Genomic DNA, 23,481 nt, shown 5'->3' with positions numbered 1-23,481 from the left:
GGAGAACTTGCACAATTGGTGGCTGACTAAATACTTTTTTGCCCCACTGTATATATTTTGAGACGTTATCATCCTAATGTTAGATAAAAGTCTAACTAGAACTTCATGGGAATCTAAGCTAATGTTCTTGGAATGTTCCCAGTTTGCCGGGTACTCTCTCTGTTATCTCTCTCTCTTATCATATTGTAATTGTTGGACATGAATGTGTTCACACTCTGTATCCCAAATAATTCACCAATTATCTGCTAATAGACCACCGTTTCTACCTGTTTTGTTTGCAGTCTTCCTCTTCATCAGAAGAACCTCTCTATTTCTGAGGCATAGAAGCTAGGAACCCGGTTTATAACAAGCTTTTCCAGCAGCCTCTCTCGGCCAATCTTCAGAGTTAGCTGCTCTTTATCCCGGACGAGGGGACAAAGAACATGGAGAACCAACCATGGAGCAATCAGTCCTGCCTGTTGTTCCTGTAGCCATTTTGTTCTGGCCCCTAGATTCTCTCAAAGATATGCCTTTACTGGGACTTGTATATGAATAAAGGCTTTCTGATTTAGCCTGCTGGGGATTATATAGGCATAGTAGTAGAATGGAATACTCTGGGAGGATGTTAATTTGAAAGAGTTTTTCTCAGCAAAAAAATGTTTACTGTGGGAAAATCAAGTCCCTGTGCATAGTCTGCAGTGGAAAGATTGGCCCAGCTGTTTCAGTTTTGGCACCAGCGCCGTTATGAGCATGCTGTGTGAGTGCTGTTATTTCTCCTTAGTTGAGTAAAGTGCAGTACTCATATACAGAAGCCAGTCATTCTCACACTCAAATCATTCAATAGCCTAGCTTCTGTCAATAACACATATATAATACATTCTAAATACAAGCATACAACACATGGTTTTGTTATACAATATTGTGGTTATGCACTGTATGCATTTGATAAAGGTAGACATTGATGTTCATTCATATTTCATATTTGGACATTGAGTTAGCAGTAGCACAACATATTATGACCAGTAGTGTTAAGCTATAAAATCATGTTATTAGGAATAAGTCAAGCAAATGTATCAAGCATCTCAGAGTAGGAGTGCTGATCTAGGATCAGTTTTGCCTATTAGATCGCAATGAATAAGATTTGCATCGATAGGGGGGACCTGATCCTAGTTCAGCACTCCTACTCTAAGACGCTTGATCCAAATGGCCCCAGAGATCTCAAGTTAAAAGCTGATTTTCATGTAGAGTTGAAAGAAAATTGCCTATTATCCTCCTGGGACATTTCTACCTCTGAGTTCCTGGGGCTTGGAGCGCTGTCGAAAGGGCAGAGACATGCTCAGTACCGAAGGAGAAGGCTTCTGCTCGAACACCACAGGTGGCTAGGGGAGCTCACGAGGAACTGATGAGGAACTGATGAGGAGCTGATGAGGAGCTGATGAGGAACTGATGAGGAGCTGATGAGCAGCTGATGAGGAGCTGATGAGCAACTGATGAGGAACTGATGTGGGTGGAACGTTTGTCTGTGGGTCTTGAGAGATCTGGGCTCATTGAAAGAGCTTTAGGGTCAGTGGAGTGAGCAGGAAAGGCTGTCTGGCCAACCCAGGAAGAACGGAGCAGAGCAGCAGGAGAGTGACTTGGTCAGCATTAGAGAATACAAGCCTGGAACTGAATCTAAAAGTTACAATAAGGTCCAGTAATTGAATCTACTATATAGTTGGTGTGCTGAGTATAGAGCGAATGACTATCTAAATGACTTCTCCAAAACTTCATCAGTTCCATTTTATGATTCATTATTCCACTGCTGATTCCTGCTGCCAAGTCTGCAAGTTCACTTCTCCTTCAGTTCTGATGCCTGAGTCTTTGTGCTACTTTACCTGGGAAACACCAGCAGACTATAGATCACTTATTAAATACGGCAATGCTTCAGAGCCTGTTCATTCTATTGAAATCCCTCTGATACTAATCTCTCCCTCTGTTTTAAACCCTCAGATTATTTCTCTATCTACTGTAGTCGATATCTCTGATTTATGTTGTGAGCCACCTAGTTTCTGTGACTGTGTCTTTTGCTCTTTCCGGATGGAACCCATGACATGGTATGTGTTCCATCATGTTTGCCTGAACCACAAACAGTCAGTGTCCACGCCACTATGGGATAGAAAATGAACAGGGTGCTATCTACACAGGAGCTGGCGTATTGTGTGGTATTATGTGTCTAAGGCAGTAAGTGTTAGTGGACTATGGTATGGATGAGTTTAGTGTTCTGTGTTATGCTTTGTGGATGGAGTAAATGAATAGAGTTTATTATGAGCACTCATCCTCTGTGTACTTGAAGGGGTTGTTATTGTAGTGCTTTGATAATGAACGCCTAAGAGAAGAGGGTCGAACCATGAAACTTTAGTAATATGATTGGTTTTCTCTGTTATATTTGAGGATTGGAAGGAGCTGGTTTTTGCATGACAAGTAGTTTTTACAAAATTGTGTTAGGCATAGTAATGATATGGCAACAACAGAGTTTTTGACACACAGGAGATGGACCAAGAGAAAGAGCCTGAGAGAGAGGAAAAGAGAGAGAGGGAGTGAGGAAGGGAGAGAGAGAGAGAGAGAGAGAGAAGGAGAAAAGGAGGAGGAGAGAGACTTTAATAATAGAAACCGTTTAGAGCTAAAAGCTTTTTATTTTTTTATTGAGTTCCTTTCAGCGGCTAAATGAGGCAGTGTATGAGTCCTGGTTTGATTTGTCTGCCAGGGACCATGTCCGTTTATTGAGATTGAGAGTGTTCCCTGGGCACAGTAATGAACCATTTTATGATTCATTATTCCACTGCTGATTCCTGCTGCCAAGTCTGCAAACTTTCTAATTAACTTAGGTCAAACATTCACACAGTTTTCTTCTAATTATCGATGCTTATTGCAGAACGGACACCGCCACAAAGGAATAAATTGATGTGGAGAGAGAGGATTTATTCTTGTGGTTGGTGAATGTGAGGGAAACGTTGAGGGAACGAATGGCAGGGAGAGTTTTTCTGAATAATTTGCCCGGGGAAGAGCTCAGGGGAATATAATCTTACAGGGAATCACAGAGAAACAGGGATAGGAGAGGAAGCCCTTTCCTGCAGTCAAATGACCTAGTGACCTCATGGGTGGAATGTCATTCATATTTTTCACTAATTTCATCATTCATAAACAAACAACAACAAACAAATTCTGAAAATCTGGTGTTTCTATGTCAAACGGTTTTGTTATATTTCATTTTTCTGTGATGTATAATAAGTGTAATTTTGGGATCCGAACTCAAATTGAATGCATGTCTATATCTGACATGGTACAGGTGTCTTCTTTTTTTAATGCCCAAAAACGTGTGTGAGGTGTATACTTTTGTTTCAAAGTATATTTGATTAAGACTACCAAGAAACACTGTGTATGACCCTGATTTAGCAAACTGCAGTAAAAGGTTAAATAAAAACCACTGAAAGAATCCCATCACACACTTAAAGATGCAGTCCGGGATCTTCAGCACTTACAAATTCATAACATATCATACGAAATGGATGACGTAGAACACAATTGTGTACACTTTTCGGGGACCCATTTTGGCATGTGAGTGCTCCTTCTGGCTGAAATGATAGAAAATCTTCACCTATTTCACTCCTGGGTCTGTCTTCAGTTTCATCACCTCTTTAACTCCTGGGTCTGTCTTTAGTTTCATCATCCCTTTAACGCAAATCAAATCAAATCAAATGTATTTGTCACATACACATGGTTAGCAGATGTTAATGCGAGTGTAGCGAAATGCTTGTGCTTCTAGTTCCGACAATGCAGTAATAACCAACGAGTAATCTAACCTAACAACTCCTGGGTCTGTCTTTAGGTTCATCATCTCTTTAACTCCTGGGTCTGTCTTTAGTTTCATCACCTCTTTAACTCCTGGGTCTGTCTTTAGTTTCATCATCTCTTTAACTCCTGGGTCTGTCTTTAGTTTCATCATCTCTTTAACTCCTGGGTCTGTCTTTAGTTTTATCACCTCTTTAACTCCTGGGTCTGTCTTTAGTTTCATAATCTCTTTAACTCCTGGGTCTGTCTTTAGTTTCATCATCTCTTTAACTCCTGGGTCTGTCTTTAGTTTCATCATCTCTTTAACTCCTGGGTCTATCTTTAGTTTCATCATCTCTTTAACTCCTGGGTCTGTCTTTAGTTTCATCATCTCTTTAATTAACTCCTGGGTCTGTCTTTAGTTTCATCATCTCTTTAACTCCTGGGTCTGTCTTTAGTTTCATCACCTCTTTAACTCCTGGGTCTGTCTTTAGTTTCATCATCTCTTTAACTCCTGGGTCTGTCTTTAGTTTCATCATCTCTTTAACTCCTGGGTCTGTCTTTAGTTTCATCACCTCTTTAACTCCTGGGTCTGTCTTTAGTTTCATCATCTCTTTAACTCCTGGGTCTGTCTTTAGTTTCATCATCTCTTTAACTCCTGGGTCTGTCTTTAGTTTCATCATCTCTTTAACTCCTGGGTCTGTCTTTAGTTTCATCATCTCTTTAACTCCTGGGTCTGTCTTTAGTTTCAGAGAAGCTTCACACCTGTGTGATATAATGGTTATTGCACCAGACTGAAGATGGTATTAATAGTTTTGCAGACACAGCTGCTATACGGTACAGTAGTGAGTAATCGCTGGTGTTACTGGAACACTTTTCATTTCAGAGATAACCACTTAAAAACACATTTGGCTATATTTACATTTCTGTTGTCATAGTAACGGAAGAATAAAGATAAAGACAGCATTTAAGTACAGGAAAACCCAAACATGTTCTTTCTTTAGTCTTGAAGTTGGAATAAAGTTCAAATCCCCTGCATGCAGAGCAGTGGCAGGCCCTGTCTTTGCAGTTCTATTGTACACATCAGCTGTGAGCAACGTGCTTATTACAATAGAATGGTGAGGAGTGACTAATTGCATGTGTACATGAAAGAGTGGGTGAAGTGAAGCTTTGCTGGTTAGAATGAAGGGAAGGATTAGTCCTCCTCTCCTTTGGAGGGAGGCTGCTGTCCCTCTCTCCCTCGTTCTTTCTCCCAGCTAATGAGAGAGAGCAAACATGCCCAACATTAATGCCCAAACCACCAGCTAAAAGCACATGTTCCCTGAATGTTAGCTACTGCTCTGCGGTGGTGCCGTAGTAGGTGAGGCGTGGACACTGTGACTATTTGTGGTTCAGGCACCCCTCTGAACGTCTTCAGGCAAACATGATGGAACACATGCCATGTCATGTGTTCCATCCGGAAAGAGCAAAAGACACAGTCACAGAAACTAGGTGGCTCACAACATAAATCAGAGATATCGACTACAGTAGATAGAGAAATAATCTGAGGGTTTAAAACAGAGGGAGAGATTAGTATCAGAGGGATTTCAATAGAATGAACAGGCTCTGAAGCATTGCCGTATTTAATAAGTGATCTATAGTCTGCTGGTGTTTCCCAGGTAAAGTAGCACAAAGACTCAGGCATCAGAACTGAAGGAGAAGAGAACTTGCAGACTTGGCAGCAGGAATCAGCAGTGGAATAATGAATCATAAAATGGAACTGATGAAGTTTTGGAGAAGTCATTTAGATAGTCATTCGCTCTATACTCAGCACACCAACTATATAGTAGATTCAATTACTGGACCTTATTGTAACTTTTAGAGGAATACCACAATTTATGTGGGTAATGGGTAATTAAGTTACAGTATAACGATATGGATTATTGAAAAGAGAAGTGATTTAATTTAGGCTAAAGGGGTAGTAAAAGACAGTCAAATTACATCTAAAAGTGTGTGCCATGTACATCCATCCAGCCCACCTCAGGCTCATCCTATGGCTGAAATAGACGTGTTCTTTCTGTCACCCAGCTCACGCTATGCTGGAGATCATCTCAGTCCTCCTCAACATCAAGACAGATTTATGGAGCGAGAGACTGAGAGAGAAAAGCAAAAGTCATTTTGAAAGGAAATGACTGTATGGGGGATTTAAAGTCTGTTTTTCACTCAGAGGGAGAAGACAGCTAAAATCAACACATGGCTCTATTTATATTTCTACCGTTCCTCTTGATTTGATTCGCTCTGTCTTCCGCCCCATACTCATCCCAGCACCCCCTGCTCCCACCTCCCTACCCCCACTCCTAAAGTGTATGCCCAGTGAAGGGGCACTATCGTTTACCCACACGCTAATGAGAACAGTCAGCACACCAGACTCCACTTCACTCACCACCAAGCTCATAAATTACATTTCATTTGTTTATTTTTGACTGCATCACTTTAATTAGAAAAAGTCTTTGGGCAGAGATCTCTCCAGTCTTTGATTCTTATGAGACGTTCTGCGTTTGATTTGCTCTTCACAGTTCGGGAAGTTTGAGAGCAGGATTGAGGGCTTCAATCAGAAATACAGTGTTTTCAACAGTTTTATCCATATTAACATAGTTTATCTCATGTACCACATATTAATGTAGGCTACCGCATGTTATTTGAATTAGAGTGTTACTTCAGTTGGTTACACGGAGGGGTTCTGTAAATACATTACATGCCCTTACAGGTGTTTTAGAGAACTTCCATCTACTTTTTCTGAGAGAAGTAACATTAGCATATGTTTTGTGAAGTTCACTTAAAATGTGTCAACCTTTCTCTTCTTCTGTCCCTGGAAAACTTGGAGGAAAACATGCATTCCTTCAAAGTGCCCAGACCTTGTTTTACAAAGTCATTGTAGATGTGTGAGGTGGTGCCAGTTTCAGGCAGCTATTTGTTTTTCATCTGTTGGATGAAAGGTTTGTAAGACCAGGGTTTCAAGCACACTGATGGACCAAATGAGAGCTTTGGAAAAAAGAGAGAGAGAGAGAGAGAGAGAGAGAGAGAGAGAGAGAGAGAGAGAGAGAGAGAGAGAGAGAGAGAGAGAGGTGGATGCTAAGGAGAGGGATGTTGGGCGTGGCAGTTTTAGCTGGTTCTATTGTATGGTTAATTTATGGATAATTCTATTACCACCACTGTATAGCTGGTTCTATTGTATTTAGAATATAGGTTATATTACCACCACTGTATAGCTGGTTCTATTGTGGAGAATGGAGAATATTGATGGATAATGTTCTATTACCACCACTGTATAGCTGGTTCTATTGTATGGATAATGTATGGTCTATTACCACCACTGTATAGCTGGTTCTATTGTATTTAGAATATAGGTTATATTACCACCACTGTATAGCTGGTTCTATTGTATGGAGAATAGAGGTTCTATTACCACCACTGTATAGCTGGTTCTATTGTATGGAGAATAGAGGTTCTATTACCACCACTGTATAGCTGGTTCTATTGTATGGATAATGTATGGTCTATTACCACCACTGTATAGCTGGTTCTATTGTATTTAGAATAGAGGTTATATTACCACCACTGTATAGCTGGTTCTATTGTATGGATAATGTATGTTCTATTACCACCACTGTATAGCTGGTTCTATTGTATGGAGAATAGAGGTTCTATTACCACCACTGTATAGCTGGTTCTATTGTATGGAGAATAGAGGTTCTATTACCACCACTGTATAGCTGGTTCTATTGTATTTAGAATATAGGTTATATTACCACCACTGTATAGCTGGTTCTATTGTATGGAGAATAGAGGTTCTATTACCACCACTGTATAGCTGGTTCTATTGTATGGAGAATAGAGGTTCTATTACCACCACTGTATAGCTGGTTCTATTGTATTTAGAATATAGGTTATATTACCACCACTGTATAGCTGGTTCTATTGTATGGATAATTTAGGTTATATTACCACCACTGTATAGCTGGTTCTATTCTATGGAGAATATAGGTTATATTACCACCACTGTATAGCTGGTTCTATTGTATGGAGAATAGAGGTTCTATTACCACCACTGTATAGCTGGTTCTATTGTATGGAGAATAGAGGTTATATTACCACCACTGTATAGCTGGTTCTATTGTATGGAGAATAGAGGTTATATTACCACCACTGTATAGCTGGTTCTATTGTATGGAGAATAGAGGTTCTATTACCACCACTGTATAGCTGGTTCTATTGTATGGAGAATAGAGGTTCTATTACCACCACTGTATAGCTGGTTCTATTGTATTTAGAATAGAGGTTATATTACCACCACTGTATAGCTGGTTCTATTGTATTTAGAATATAGGTTCTATTACCACCACTGTATAGCTGGTTCTATTGTATGGAGAATAGAGGTTCTATTACCACCACTGTATAGCTGGTTCTATTGTATGGAGAATAGAGGTTATATTACCACCACTGTATAGCTGGTTCTATTGTATTTAGAATAGAGGTTATATTACCACCACTGTATAGCTGGTTCTATTGTATGGAGAATAGAGGTTCTATTACCACCACTGTATAGCTGGTTCTATTGTATGGTCTATTACCACCACTGTATAGCTGGTTCTATTGTATTTAGAATAGAGGTTATATTACCACCACTGTATAGCTGGTTCTATTGTATTTAGAATAGAGGTTATATTACCACCACTGTATAGCTGGTTCTATTGTATGGATAATGTATGGTCTATTACCACCACTGTATAGCTGGTTCTATTGTATGGTCTATTACCACCACTGTATAGCTGGTTCTATTGTATGGATAATGTATGGTCTATTACCACCACTGTATAGCTGGTTCTATTGTATGGATAATGTAGAATGGTCTATTACCACCACTGTATAGCTGGTTCTATTGTATGGATAATGTATGGTCTATTACCACCACTGTATAGCCGGTTCTATTGTATTTAGAATATAGGTTATATTACCACCACTGTATAGCTGGTTCTATTATATTTAGAATAGAGGTTATATTACCACCACTGTATAGCTGGTTCTATTGTATTTAGAATAGAGGTTATATTACCACCACTGTATAGCTGGTTCTATTCTATGGATAAATTAGGTTCTATTACCACCACTGTATAGCTGGTTCTATTGTATTTAGAATAGAGGTTATATTACCACCACTGTATAGCTGGTTCTATTGTATGGAGAATATAGGTTATATTACCACCACTGTATAGCTGGTTCTATTGTATGGAGAATAGAGGTTATATTACCACCACTGTATAGCTGGTTCTATTGTATGGAGAATAGAGGTTCTATTACCACCACTGTATAGCTGGTTCTATTGTATGGAGAATAGAGGTTCTATTACCACCACTGTATAGCTGGTTCTATTGTATTTAGAATATTGGTTATATTACCACCACTGTATAGCTGGTTCTATTGTATTTAGAATAGAGGTTCTATTACCACCACTGTATAGCTGGTTCTATTGTATTTAGAATAGAGGTTCTATTACCACCACTGTATAGCTGGTTCTATTGTATGGCGAATAGAGGTTCTATTACCACCACTGTATAGCTGGTTCTATTGTATTTAGAATATTGGTTATATTACCACCACTGTATAGCTGGTTCTATTGTATTTAGAATATAGGTTATATTACCACCACTGTATAGCTGGTTCTATTGTATGGATAATGTATGGTCTATTACCACCACTGTATAGCTGGTTCTATTGTATTTAGAATATAGGTTCTATTACCACCACTGTATAGCTGGTTCTATTGTATGGAGAATAGAGGTTCTATTACCACCACTGTATAGCTGGTTCTATTGTATGGATAATGTATGGTCTATTACCACCACTGTATAGCCGGTTCTATTGTATTTAGAATAGAGGTTATATTACCACCACTGTATAGCTGGTTCTATTGTATGGATAATGTATGGTCTATTACCACCACTGTATAGCTGGTTCTATTGTATGGATAATGTATGGTCTATTACCACCACTGTATAGCTGGTTCTATTGTATGGATAATGTATGGTCTATTACCACCACTGTATAGCCGGTTCTATTGTATTTAGAATATAGGTTATATTACCACCACTGTATAGCTGGTTCTATTATATTTAGAATAGAGGTTATATTACCACCACTGTATAGCTGGTTCTATTGTATTTAGAATATAGGTTCTATTACCACCACTGTATAGCTGGTTCTATTGTATGGATAATGTATGGTCTATTACCACCACTGTATAGCCGGTTCTATTGTATTTAGAATATAGGTTATATTACCACCACTGTATAGCTGGTTCTATTGTATGGATAATGTATGGTCTATTACCACCACTGTATAGCTGGTTCTATTGTATTTAGAATATAGGTTCTATTACCACCACTGTATAGCTGGTTCTATTGTATTTAGAATATAGGTTCTATTACCACCACTGTATAGCTGGTTCTATTATATTTAGAATATAGGTTATATTACCACCACTGTATAGCTGGTTCTATTGTATGGAGAATAGAGGTTCTATTACCACCACTGTATAGCTGGTTCTATTGTATGGAGAATAGAGGTTCTATTACCACCACTGTATAGCTGGTTCTATTGTATGGAGAATAGAGGTTCTATTACCACCACTGTATAGCTGGTTCTATTGTATGGAGAATATAGGATCTATTACCACCACTGTATAGCTGGTTCTATTGTATGGAGAATAGAGGTTCTATTACCACCACTGTATAGCTGGTTCTATTGTATGGAGAATAGAGGTTCTATTACCACCACTGTATAGCTGGTTCTATTGTATTTAGAATATAGGTTATATTACCACCACTGTATAGCTGGTTCTATTGTATTTAGAATAGAGGTTCTATTACCACCACTGTATAGCTGGTTCTATTGTATGGAGAATAGAGGTTCTATTACCACCACTGTATAGCTGGTTCTATTGTATGGAGAATAGAGGTTATATTACCACCACTGTATAGCTGGTTCTATTGTATTTAGAATAGAGGTTATATTACCACCACTGTATAGCTGGTTCTATTGTATTTAGAATAGAGGTTATATTACCACCACTGTATAGCTGGTTCTATTGTATGGATAATGTATGGTCTATTACCACCACTGTATAGCCGGTTCTATTGTATTTAGAATAGAGGTTATATTACCACCACTGTATACCACCACTGGTTCTATTGTATTTAGAATAGAGGTTCTATTACCACCACTGTATAGCTGGTTCTATTGTATGGATAATGTATGGTCTATTACCACCACTGTATAGCTGGTTCTATTGTATGGAGAATATAGGTTCTATTACCACCACTGTATAGCTGGTTCTATTGTATGGATAATGTATGGTCTATTACCACCACTGTATAGCTGGTTCTATTGTATGGAGAATAGAGGTTCTATTACCACCACTGTATAGCTGGTTCTATTGTATTTAGAATAGAGGTTCTATTACCACCACTGTATAGCTGGTTCTATTGTATTTAGAATAGAGGTTATATTACCACCACTGTATAGCTGGTTCTATTGTATTTAGAATAGAGGTTATATTACCACCACTGTATAGCTGGTTCTATTGTATTTAGAATAGAGGTTATATTACCACCACTGTATAGCTGGTTCTATTGTATGGAGAATAGAGGTTCTATTACCACCACTGTATAGCTGGTTCTATTGTATGTTCTATTACCACCACTGTATAGCTGGTTCTATTGTATTTAGAATAGAGGTTATATTACCACCACTGTATAGCTGGTTCTATTGTATGGAGAATAGAGGTTATATTACCACCACTGTATAGCTGGTTCTATTGTATTTAGAATAGAGGTTATATTACCACCACTGTATAGCTGGTTCTATTGTATTTAGAATATAGGTTATATTACCACCACTGTATAGCTGGTTCTATTGTATTTAGAATAGAGGTTATATTACCACCACTGTATAGCTGGTTCTATTGTATTTAGAATAGAGGTTATATTACCACCACTGTATAGCTGGTTCTATTGTATGGAGAATAGAGGTTATATTACCACCACTGTATAGCTGGTTCTATTGTATTTAGAATAGAGGTTATATTACCACCACTGTATAGCTGGTTCTATTGTATGGAGAATAGAGGTTATATTACCACCACTGTATAGCTGGTTCTATTGTATGGAGAATAGAGGTTCTATTACCACCACTGTATAGCTGGTTCTATTGTATGGAGAATAGAGGTTATATTACCACCACTGTATAGCTGGTTCTATTGTATTTAGAATAGAGGTTATATTACCACCACTGTATAGCTGGTTCTATTGTATTTAGAATAGAGGTTATATTACCACCACTGTATAGCTGGTTCTATTGTATTTAGAATAGAGGTTCTATTACCACCACTGTATAGCTGGTTCTATTGTATTTAGAATAGAGGTTCTATTACCACCACTGTATAGCTGGTTCTATTGTATGGAGAATATAGGTTATATTACCACCACTGTATAGCTGGTTCTATTGTATTTAGAATAGAGGTTCTATTACCACCACTGTATAGCTGGTTCTATTGTATTTAGAATAGAGGTTCTATTACCACCACTGTATAGCTGGTTCTATTGTATGGAGAATATAGGTTCTATTACCACCACTGTATAGCTGGTTCTATTGTATTTAGAATAGAGGTTCTATTACCACCACTGTATAGCTGGTTCTATTGAATGTAGAATAGAGGTTCTATTTCCACCACTGTATATATAGCTGGTTCTATTGTATTTAGAATAGAGGTTCTATTACCACCACTGTATAGCTGGTTCTATTCTATGGATAAATTAGGTTCTATTTCCACCACTGTATATATAGCTGGTTCTATTGTATTTAGAATAGAGGTTATATTACCACCACTGTATAGCTGGTTCTATTGTATGGATAATGTATGGTCTATTACCACCACTGTATAGCTGGTTCTATTGTAATGGAGAAATGAGGTTCTATTACCACCACTGTATAGCTGGTTCTATTGTATTTAGAATAGAGGTTATATTACCACCACTGTATAGCTGGTTCTATTATATGGATAAATTAGGTTCTATTACCACCACTGTATAGCTGGTTCTATTGTATTTAGAATAGAGCTTCTATTACCACCACTGTATAGCCGGTTCTATTGTATGGAGAACATAGGTTATATTACCACCACTGTATAGCTGGTTCTATTGTATGGAGAATAGAGGTTATATTACCACCACTGTATAGCTGGTTCTATTATATGGATAAATTAGGTTCTATTACCACCACTGTATAGCTGGTTCTATTGTATTTAGAATAGAGCTTCTATTACCGCCACTGTATAGCTGGTTCTATTGTATGGAGAATATAGGTTCTATTACCAGCAGGGTGCAGCTACATCTCTTGGCCACTCTTCAGAGGAACGGTAAAAAGATCTTCATGAAGGTGATGACGATAATAATGGTTATTACTTCTTCTAAGGCCTTATCCATTTAATAGCTAGTTCTATCATCCCAAATGTATTTGTTATGTGGGATCGTTTGTATTCCCGCCTGTAATATATCACACCAGACGTGTCTGTCTGTGTGTGAATTAGCAGCCTTCTATAATGCTGGATTAAGATTAAGTTGTGCTGTGTGATTAACCAAAATGTAGGTTATTTTTTCATTTTTTTAACAACTAATTGACTGACAGGTGAAATTATTTTAATTCCACTTTGTATTTGCTTTTCTTCTTCTAGAGATAAATCGGATCTGTGATATGTAGCAGGGAGTTGTAGTTTCCAACAGGCCATTATTCTTTGTAATTTAGTGCATCAAATGTGGTAATTTGCTACAATGACCATTATCCATTGCGCATCTAGTTGTCAGGTCTGTGTTTCTTGTACACCTGCTAAAGAAGAGAGACAGGAATGCGGGATCGTGAGGCGATATAGAATGCAGCTGTTGCTTTGCAAGGTATCTCTACCTGAAAATACATGATCTAAGTGATTGATAGTTGGTATTCAGCAGTCATAAAACTATGCCTTATTTACTTTGAAGAACTTTTTGTTAGACAGAATAGGCAGCAGCTCTATAGAGATGAGATGACTAAAATAGTAAAGTCATCAAATAAACCAAATGTAATATACACAACAACTGAAATATTATATTAAAATAAGGTAATGTGAATAAATTATGGTTATTAAGTGATAAGCAGTAATGGGCAGTCACTACCATTATGGGACTTTTAGTAATTGTTTTATTCTGTGTTGTTACAGCATTCAACCCAAATAATCTAAACCGAAATGGAAAACCGTGATTATTTTTTAATAATCGAACCGAAACTGAACAGACCTCAAAAAGCACTAATCGCTCAGCACTAAGATTAAACAGAAGGCAACGATACATTTTGATCGCTGTTCATCAGAGCCTGTGCCACGTTCCCGGCACCTTGAAGTAAGTGTGTGTGTGTGTGTGTGTGTGTGTTTGTGTGTGTTTCTGTCTGTGTCTGTATGTCTGTGTGTGTGTATATATATATACACACTAATGAAGAGCAGCAAATTAAATCGTTTATTGTGTCTGATATAATGTCAGGTTCCATTAGGGATCTGCTGCTAGGGATGATTGCTGGAGTACCATGGCCTGGAGAGGTTCCGCAGTTTCACCTTTTCCAGATTTCAGAGAGAGGCCTGTTTCTTAGAAAGATGAGCCTCACAAAGTGCTCAAGGGCCATGCCACAAAGTACGCAAGGGCCATGCTTGCAAGCAAGAAGGTCGGAGCGAGGGTGAGGGCGGGGGTGAGGTCAAGGGTGAAGGTGGGGGCAGGTCGGGTAAGGGTAAGGGAGGGGGCGAGGGCGAAGGTGAAGAGTGGGGCAGGTCAGGGCGAGGCTGGGAGTGAGGGTTGGGGTGAGGGTGGGGGCAGGTCGGGGCGAGGGTGGGGGAGAGGGCAGTTCGAGCCCCTTCTCTCTCTCTCTAACCTGACAGTTCGTCAGCAACTCGGAGCAGTAATTGAAAATCATGGGAAAAGTGGATAATGATTGTTTATTTGTGTGAAATTCAAACGAGAAGGGGAGAAGGCTGGACTTGGTGGTTCAGCGGCTTATCTGGCTGTGGTTGGCTGAGTAATTAAATCAGGAAAGCCAGTGAAGTTATGCTCAGCTCAGCGCCTCGTCCTGTTTCTCCTTTAATCAAGAGCCCATTAAACCTCTGATTGCGTGCCCCATCTTCTGACTCCAGCTCAGCTATTAAACAGGAACTGAAAGCCTTTCTCTGTTGCAGGGGGGTTGGTGGCATGCACAGGATGCAAAGTTAGAGATAAATAGCAGGACAGGTATTGGGTTAAGAACTGAAAGCCTTTTATATGGTAGCACGGGTAATGGGGAGATGAGGAATTGGGTGGGGCGGGGGGGAGTGTTAGGAGAGGGGCATTATAGCACTCACAGGATACAAAGTAGTATATAAAGTGCAAGAGTGGTAATAGAAGGAGAGAGAGGGAGAGCGACATGCTGATGGTGGAATATATGTGGACATGAGTCTAACATTCAACATGTTTTCCAGTTCTGGTTAAATGGGTGATCAGGCCCATAAATCCCTTTCATAAAGTACAACCGACTTGTGAGATATAGCTCTGACCTTAAGTTATACACACTAGGAACCATGCTCTTTCCATAACATAGACTGACCAGGTGAAACCAATGATCCTTTATTGATGTCCACTTCAAGCAGGGTAGATGAAGGGGAGGAGACAGGTTAAAGAAGGATTTTTAAGACTTGAGATAATTATTATTATTTTTATTTACCTTTATTTTTCTAGGCAAGCCAGTTAAGAACTAATTCTTATTTTCAATGACAGCCTAGGAACAGTGGGTTAACTGCCTGTTCAGGGGCAGAACGACAGATTTGTACCTTGTCAGCTCAGGGATTTGAACTTGCAACCTTCCGGTTACTAGTCCAACGCTCTAACCACTAGGCTACCCTGCCGCCCCAAAGCCTATTCCTATTTGGCCGCCTTTCCTTCCAGTTCTCTGCTGCCAATGACTGGAACAAACTGCAAAAATCACTGAAGTTGGAGACTCATATCTCCCTCACTAACTTTAAGCACCAGCTGTCAGAGCAGCTCACAGATCAGAAGCAGCTATACATAGCACATCTGTAAATAGCCCATCCAACTACCTCATCCCCATACTGTTATTTATTTTATTTATTTTGCTCCTTTGCACCCCAGTATCTCCACTTGCACACTCATCTTCTGCACATCTATCACTCCAGTGTTTAATTGCTATATTGTAATTATTTCGCCACTATGGCCTATTTATTGCCTTAACTCACTTATCCTACCTCATTTGCAAACACTGTATATAGACTTTTTCAATTCTATTATTGACATTATGTTTGTTTATTCCATGTGTAACTCTGTGTTGTTGTTTTTGTCGCACTGCTTTGCTTTATCTTGGCCAGGTCGCAGTTGTAAATGAGAACTTGTTCTCAACTAGCCTACCTGGTTAAATAAAGGTGAAATAAAAAATAAATAAAAACCTGATGTGGAATAGAGTTCCATGTAGTCATGTCTCTGTTTAGTACTGTGCGCCTCCCGTAGTCTGTTCTGGACTTGGGGACTGTGAAGAGACCTCTGGTGGCATGTCTTGTGAGGTATGCATGGGTGTCTGAGCTGTGTGCTGGTAGTTTAAACAGACATTTCAGTGCATTCAATATGTTAATAGTTCTAGTGATGACGTCAATCTCTATTGATGACGTCAATCTCTTCTCTATTTTGAGCCAGGAGAGATTGACATGCATATTATTAATGTTAGGTCTCGGTGTACATTTAAGGGCCAACCGTTTTGCCCTGTTCTGGGCCAATTGTAATTTTCCTTCTTTGTGGCACCTGACCACACGACTGGACAGTAGTCCAGGTGTGACAAAACTAGGGCCTGTAGGACATCATATTGTCCTGGATTACTTCTTCATTATCCTGGACACCCAGTATAAGTATGTGATCTGCTCTACCCCCAGTTCTACTGTGGTCATTGCCATGTTGATTGTGCTGTACTGTACACACTATGCTGACAGTGTGTCCTCCTCTCCTCTCATCCTGTCCTGCAGCACCAGTCATCCTGAATGAGCTGAACTGGACCCAGGCTCTGGAGAGGGTTTTCATTGATAACCGCCGGGAGGACAGCTCTCTGCGCTGGCAGGTGTTCGGCAGCGCCACGGGGGTCACAAGATATTACCCAGGTAGGTCCCGGATCGTTATTAATAAGCGTATTATCAACTTGAACTATAAATAAAAAAGATCAAGCTGATGTTCAGAATGATGTTTGACATGTCTTCCTTTTCCCAGCCACTCCATGGAGAGCACCCAATAAGATTGACCTGTATGACGTCCGCAGGCGGCCATGGTGGGTACACTGCAAATTGATCGGTGTTGATTTTTCAGTGTTACATTTCTAGTGTTGATTCAGGAATTAAATTTACTCTGTACGAGTTAAATTAGCACTCAGTGATGTAGTTATTGTTTTACACTGTGGAGAGTAAAACAGTCTCATCAAAACTACGCCCATCTTTATCATATTTCCCAGCATGCTCTACTGCAGGTAGATTTTTTGGGATTGTTTTTAATATCTGTGTTTTTGCATGTGATTGTTTTTGCATTGATTGATTCATCTTATGCTACACAAAGATGAATAGCATACATTTTTCTAAACTAATCCAATCAGTTAGTTCGTTTTCACCAATAGAAGAGTAGATTTTAAAAATTTGCTTCTGTGGTCTCACCAGGGTGCCTGCGCACCGGCCTCTATAGAGCCTCACAGTGGAGTTGTCATAATACCCACTAAAACCTAGTGGTTAAACAGGGAAATGTTTTCAATTGTTTTTCCACCATTTATTTTCCCATAAGGGATTTTAGAAACACTTCAAATAAGGGCTGTGTTTCGTGTAGGCTTACCCTGGCTTGATGTTTTGTTAACTGTGTAAAACTCTCTCGTACATGGTGACTTTTATTTTTATTTGGCTCTATTTACGCTCATATTTGAAAATGCTAATTAGCGTTCAAGTAGGCATCATGCAAAACTACAAATCCCTGAAAGCTCCTGCACGTCATCTCTAGCTGACACCTTTGCTAACAGGTATTGTGTCAATTTAAAACTTGCACAAGTTCACAGAATTGTCCATTTAAAGAAATTAGGCAATTTATTACTACATTTAGCTTACATTAGATAGTTAATCCAGAGATTCTTACCTTTGCCTCAATTCAGCAGTCTCATCCAGATCATCATGGCATTTGTAGTTCTTTATAATAGCCACATTTGCAGCTAATTAGCATTTCATTTTTGGGGGGTTAAATACAGGCAAATATATTGATAAAAGTCACCTTGTCCTAGAGAGATTTACACAGTTTTCAAAACGTCATGCCAGGATAAGCCTACACTAAACACAGCCCTTATTTTAAGTATTTCAAAAATACCCTATGGGAAAATGAAAGGTGGGAAAATTATTGGAACCATTTCCCTTTTTGACTGCTAGGTTTTATGGTCCAGGATAATCAATATGTCTTTCACCTCCGATTCATTGAAGTAGAAGTCATTGACCAAATCGAAGTTAGTGATAGCTGTTGATGTCTAGATGCTCTTTTTGGTCATAGAAAACGATAGTGGAAACATTATAAACAAAAGAAGATCAACACAAAAATATACAAAATAGCACAATTGGTCAGGAGCCTGTAAAATAACTGCCATTCCCTCCGGCGCCATTCTCATCATCGGTGGTAACTCTCCAATTCACTCGAAAAGGCAAGGCACACAGGGAAATCATAATGAAGATGTGGCTTAGTGGGGGTGTGTCTTTCAATTAGGTATTTTTGGCCACCCGTGATTGGAAATGTTGTACCAGTTTAAGTGGTCTATGGTTATGTTCATTAAAGTTTGAGCATGTCTGCTGACAGTTTTGAAGTCTTTATAAATGCGTACATAAGAGCATGTGGCAAAGACTTGTAAATATTGAAATATTATTGTAATGTCCTTAACCCAACACTGAAATCAAATCAAATTGTATTTGTCATATACACATGGGGAGCAGATGTTAATGCGAGTGTAGCGAAATGCTTCTGCTTCTATTTCTGACAGTGCAGTAATATCCAACAAGTAATCTAACAATTCCTCAACTACCTAATACACACAAATCTAAAGGGGTGAATGAGAACATGTACGTATAAGTATATGGATGAGCGATGGCCGAGTGGCATAGGCAAGGTGCAATAGATGGTATAAAATACAGTATATACATGTGATATGAGTAATGTAAGATGTGTAAACATTATTAAAGTGACATTATTTAGAGTGGCATTCTATAAAGTGACTAGTGATCCATTTATTAAAGTGGCCAGCGATTGGGTCTCAATGTAGGCAGCAGCCTCTCTGAGTTAGTGATTGCTGTTTAGCAGTCTGATGGCCTTGAGATAGATGCTGTTTTTCAGTCTCTCGGTCCCAGCTTTGATGCACCTGTACTGACCTCACCTTCTGGATGGGAGCGGTGTGAACAGGCAGAGGCTCAGGTTCTTGATGTCCTTGATGATCTTTTTTGCCTTCCTGTGACATTGGGTGCTGTAGGTGTCATGGGGGACAGATAGTTTGCCCCCAGTGATGCGTTGTGCAGACCGCACCACCCTCTGGAGAGCCTTGCGGTTGAGGCCGGTGCAGCTGCCGTACCAGGCTGTGATACAGCCCGACAGGATGCTCTCGATTGTGCATCTGTAAAAGTTTGTCAGGGTTTTGGGTGACAAGCCAAATTTCTTCAGCCTCCTGAGGTTGACGAGGCTTTGTTGCGTCTTCTTCACCACACTGTCTGTGTGAGTGGACCATTTCAGTTTGTCTGTGTTGATTTAACACTGGAGAATGTTTTAATGTTTATTTTCTACAGAATCCTGCTTTATTCTAGGATATGCTATTCAATCTGAGGACAATAACATTATTTGGTTTGATATGAATGGTTCAAATAGTATATGCTTCCAATACACTTCTACATCTCAATGAATTAAAGCAATATGTATTATAAACACATTTTATTGTTCCTGATGCACTTTCTATAGAATGCCAGATATTCTGGTATCAAATATTCAAGCGCCACATATTTAAATATTTGGAATTAGAACTTTGTCATTGTCTTGTAGTGGGAAATCTAATGTAATCAATCCTATATTGTGTTCCTGCAGGCTTAGTCTACCATGAACCTTAGTTGTCCCTCTTTCCTCTGAACTTAAAGGGATACTTCAGGGCAATGAAGCCCTATGTCTACTTCTCCGTCGCCAGATTGAGATGAATTTGTGGATACCATTTTTATGTCTCTGCGTGCTGTTTGAAGGAAGTTGCTACCTAATATTAACGCAATGTCTGGAAATCTATAGTAACTGCTAGCATGCTAGTAGATACCATAGACTTCCAGGCATTGTGCAAACACTAGTTAGCATTGGCTCGCAAAACTACCTCTAACTTCCTTCATACTGGAGACATAAAAATGGATTCCATGAGTTCATCAGACTCCCTTTAATAGAATAGTGCTGTCCTTTGTTTCAGGCCATTGAGGTTAAAGCATTATCTAACCCCTATTTACCTCAGTGAGTTACCACAGAGAATGTATTCTCTTCAATGACCACAGCCAAGTGGCAAATAAGATATGGAATAGTAGCATTGCTGTGTTGTGTTGTGTTCACCTGCCATTTGGCTTGTGAATCACTACTGTGTTGTGTTAAGTGTTCACCTGCCATTTGGCTTGTGAATCCCTACTGTGTCTCAGATCTCTGCTAGGGCCAGGGTTCAGAGAGGATGCCAGTTTGACGTTTTCGACAGCACAGGGGTGTGTGCTGCCAAACAGCCCCACCTCACCCCTCCATCCCTCCATCCTGCCTCCACCTGTCATAGTCACTCTGTGGAATAGTTGCCTGTTGCCTGGGCACAGATTAAAGCACCTTGGACATAATCATGACAGCCACGTTGATTAGAGTTGATGGTGGTTTCTGTCCCTGGCTGTCTCTCTGTGTCCATCTCCAACTATGCCTGGTTGGCTGTTTCAGGTCAGGCCAGGGGTTGGCCAGGGGTGTTGGATGGGCAGGACGGCAATGCACTGAGAGAAACAACAAACTCCCACTGTATAGGAGTAACATACTTACAGTATACTCTAGGTTTATTTGTCAGGTAAAGAAGCAATGTATTTATATCAATATAAAAAAAATAGAGTATGGTTGCCTGACTACTCAGACTCCTGAGTGGCCCAGCGGTCTAAGGAACTGCATCTCAGTGCAAGAAATGTCACTACAGTCCCTGGTTCGATTCAAGGCTGTATCACATCCGGCTTTGATTGCAAGTCCCATAGGGCGGCACACAATTGGTCCGTGTTTGGACGGGGTAGGACGTCATTGTAAATAACAATTTGTTCTTAACTCACTTGCATAGTTAAATAAAGGTTAAAAAAAATGTAATACAAACACAATTCTCCAGCCAAATGATACTCCACGTCCACAGATGTTAGGTTCTTATCCACAATGAGTTTGGATCTGAGTACGTCCCCGATCCATCACCGAATGAGAACACATTCGTGGCTGCCTGATTTGTCCAGAAACCGTTGGATTGTGCCATAGCCAGAACACAAATGGGTAAAGAGGCATTTTTGAAAATTTGGCATTGGCTTTGATAGTCTGATTTGGTTAGAGACGATCCAACCACTGATTACTTTGTTTTGTACAACGCCTCTCTCGCTCCTCGTCACCACAAATCACTTCAATGATGGTAGTCTCAGACTAAAGTTTGTTGCGAACAACAGAGCAGCGGAAGAATTTAGTGTCAGTTGTGAGACTAAGAATATGCCTCATTACACACCCATATTAACATGCTATTACAAACAGTTACACACACATATACATATACATAACATATATAAGACAACATATATAAGCTACTCAAAGGTGAGACTGAGTTGAAGGTGAGGGAGAAGCTAATGCTAAGCTGAACTAAACTTTTTGTCAAGTAGATGTATTTGTCAAGTTTGTGTTTATTTATTTTTTGTTTCACCTTTATTTAACCAGGTAGGCTAGTTGAGAACAAGTTCTCATTTACAACTGCGACCTGTCTAAGATAAAGCAAAACAGTTTGACACATACAACAACACATAGTTACACATGGAATAAACAAACATACAATCAATAATACAGTAGAAAAAGTCTATATACAGTGTGTGCAAATGAGGTAGGATAAGGGAGGTAAAGGCAATAAATAGGCCATGGTGGCAAGTATACCAATAGGTATACTTTACAATATACCAATTAAACACTGGAGTGATAAATGTGCAGAAGATGAATGCAAGTAGAGATACTGGGGTGCAAAGGAGCAAGATAAATAAATAAATACAGTAATTGGGATGAGGTAGTTGGAAGTAAATGTAACGATTTTCTTCCTGGGAAGGAGAGGAGGACCAAAATGCAGCGCGGTTATTTATAAACATCTTTAATGAAAGATGAAAACCGTGAACACTATACAAAATAAGAAAACGTGGCAAAACCGAAACAGCACCTAACTGGTGCAGAGAACACAGAGACAGGAAACAATCACCCACAAGATACCTAAAGAATATGGCTTCCTAAATATGGTTCCCAATCAGAGACAACGATAAACACCTACCACTGATTGAGAACCACTCCAGGCAACCATAGACTTACCTAGAACACTCAACTGAACACAAGCCCATAGACTAGAAAACCCCTAGACAAAACAGACACATAAATCACCCATGTCACACCCTGGCCTATCCAACATAATAAAGAAAACACAGAATACTAAGGCCAGGGCGTGACAGTAAAGCTTCAGTGTATTTATATCAATATGAACAACCTAGAGCAGGGTATCCCTTACGAAAAAAGATTGCAGTCAGAGTGCAGTTTAACTGCATTATGTGGCAAATACTGCATCCAAAATAACACAGTGTTTTTTACTACAGCTATTCTGCAGTCCAAAATACGACAGTTGACTGCAGTAACTACACTTTTACTGCAGCCTTTTCTAGTAAGGGTTCCTAACTCCATCACCCCCCCGTGGGGCTCTCACACAATAACTGTAAAACACTGTTCACCTCCACATGAACACGACGTAATTAGGTTGTTTGTGTTAACGTGATGCAGTACACCGCTTACATGTTGGAAGGAGGATCATGTCCTTGTTTTTCTCAGTACATGTACATTCGCCTCCAACATACGATATGACAACCCATTTTAATTCACTTACACATGAGAAGAGTCTTCCTTGAGGCAGAAAGAATCGAAGAGAGAAAGAGAGAGAGCTGTGAGAAAGGAAGGGATTTTGGATTCAGACAGGGGTAGAAAGAGAGGGATGTTTTCCACGGAAGAGCACCATGTCACCCCCTGATTCTCCATGTTTGTCACTGCCATTTCTCCCATGTTTCTCCTCTCTGCCTGTTGGTCTCCGACACTCCATCCATCCTATCTGAAAGCTCCTGTGGCATGTTGCCTAGCAACCTGTGCCCATGCAGCCTTCAGAGGTGTTACCGTGGCAGGGAGTGCCATGATGTGTCAGGTCAAGCTTGTATGATTATGGTCTAGCGCTGCGTCCGGTTGTGACACTCTCTTGAGGGGTCAGCCAATCGCAGGGGGCTGAAAGATAGCCCATTGGATTAGGTAAGCCAATCAC

General features: G+C 39.7%; 1 protein-coding gene across 4 annotated transcripts in view; it reads left to right on the top strand.

Annotated features, from left to right (window-relative positions):
* Positions 1-23,481, top strand: part of LOC112263077 (voltage-dependent calcium channel subunit alpha-2/delta-2-like) — a 296,787-nt gene that overhangs the window by 198,398 nt on the left and 74,908 nt on the right. For all 4 annotated transcript variants that reach the window (XM_042331135.1, XM_042331134.1, XM_042331138.1 and 1 more), the window contains 2 exons: positions 16,895-17,026; positions 17,133-17,190. In XM_042331135.1, the coding sequence (XP_042187069.1) occupies positions 16,895-17,026; positions 17,133-17,190 (190 nt within the window). The remainder of the gene's footprint in view (positions 1-16,894; positions 17,027-17,132; positions 17,191-23,481) is intronic.

The sequence above is a fragment of the Oncorhynchus tshawytscha genome, linkage group LG02 (genome assembly GCF_018296145.1).
Source record: "Oncorhynchus tshawytscha isolate Ot180627B linkage group LG02, Otsh_v2.0, whole genome shotgun sequence".
Classification (NCBI taxonomy): Eukaryota; Metazoa; Chordata; class Actinopteri; order Salmoniformes; family Salmonidae; genus Oncorhynchus; species Oncorhynchus tshawytscha.
Note: the sequence above shows the minus strand (reverse complement) of the source record. Positions and strands in the feature narration are given on the sequence as shown.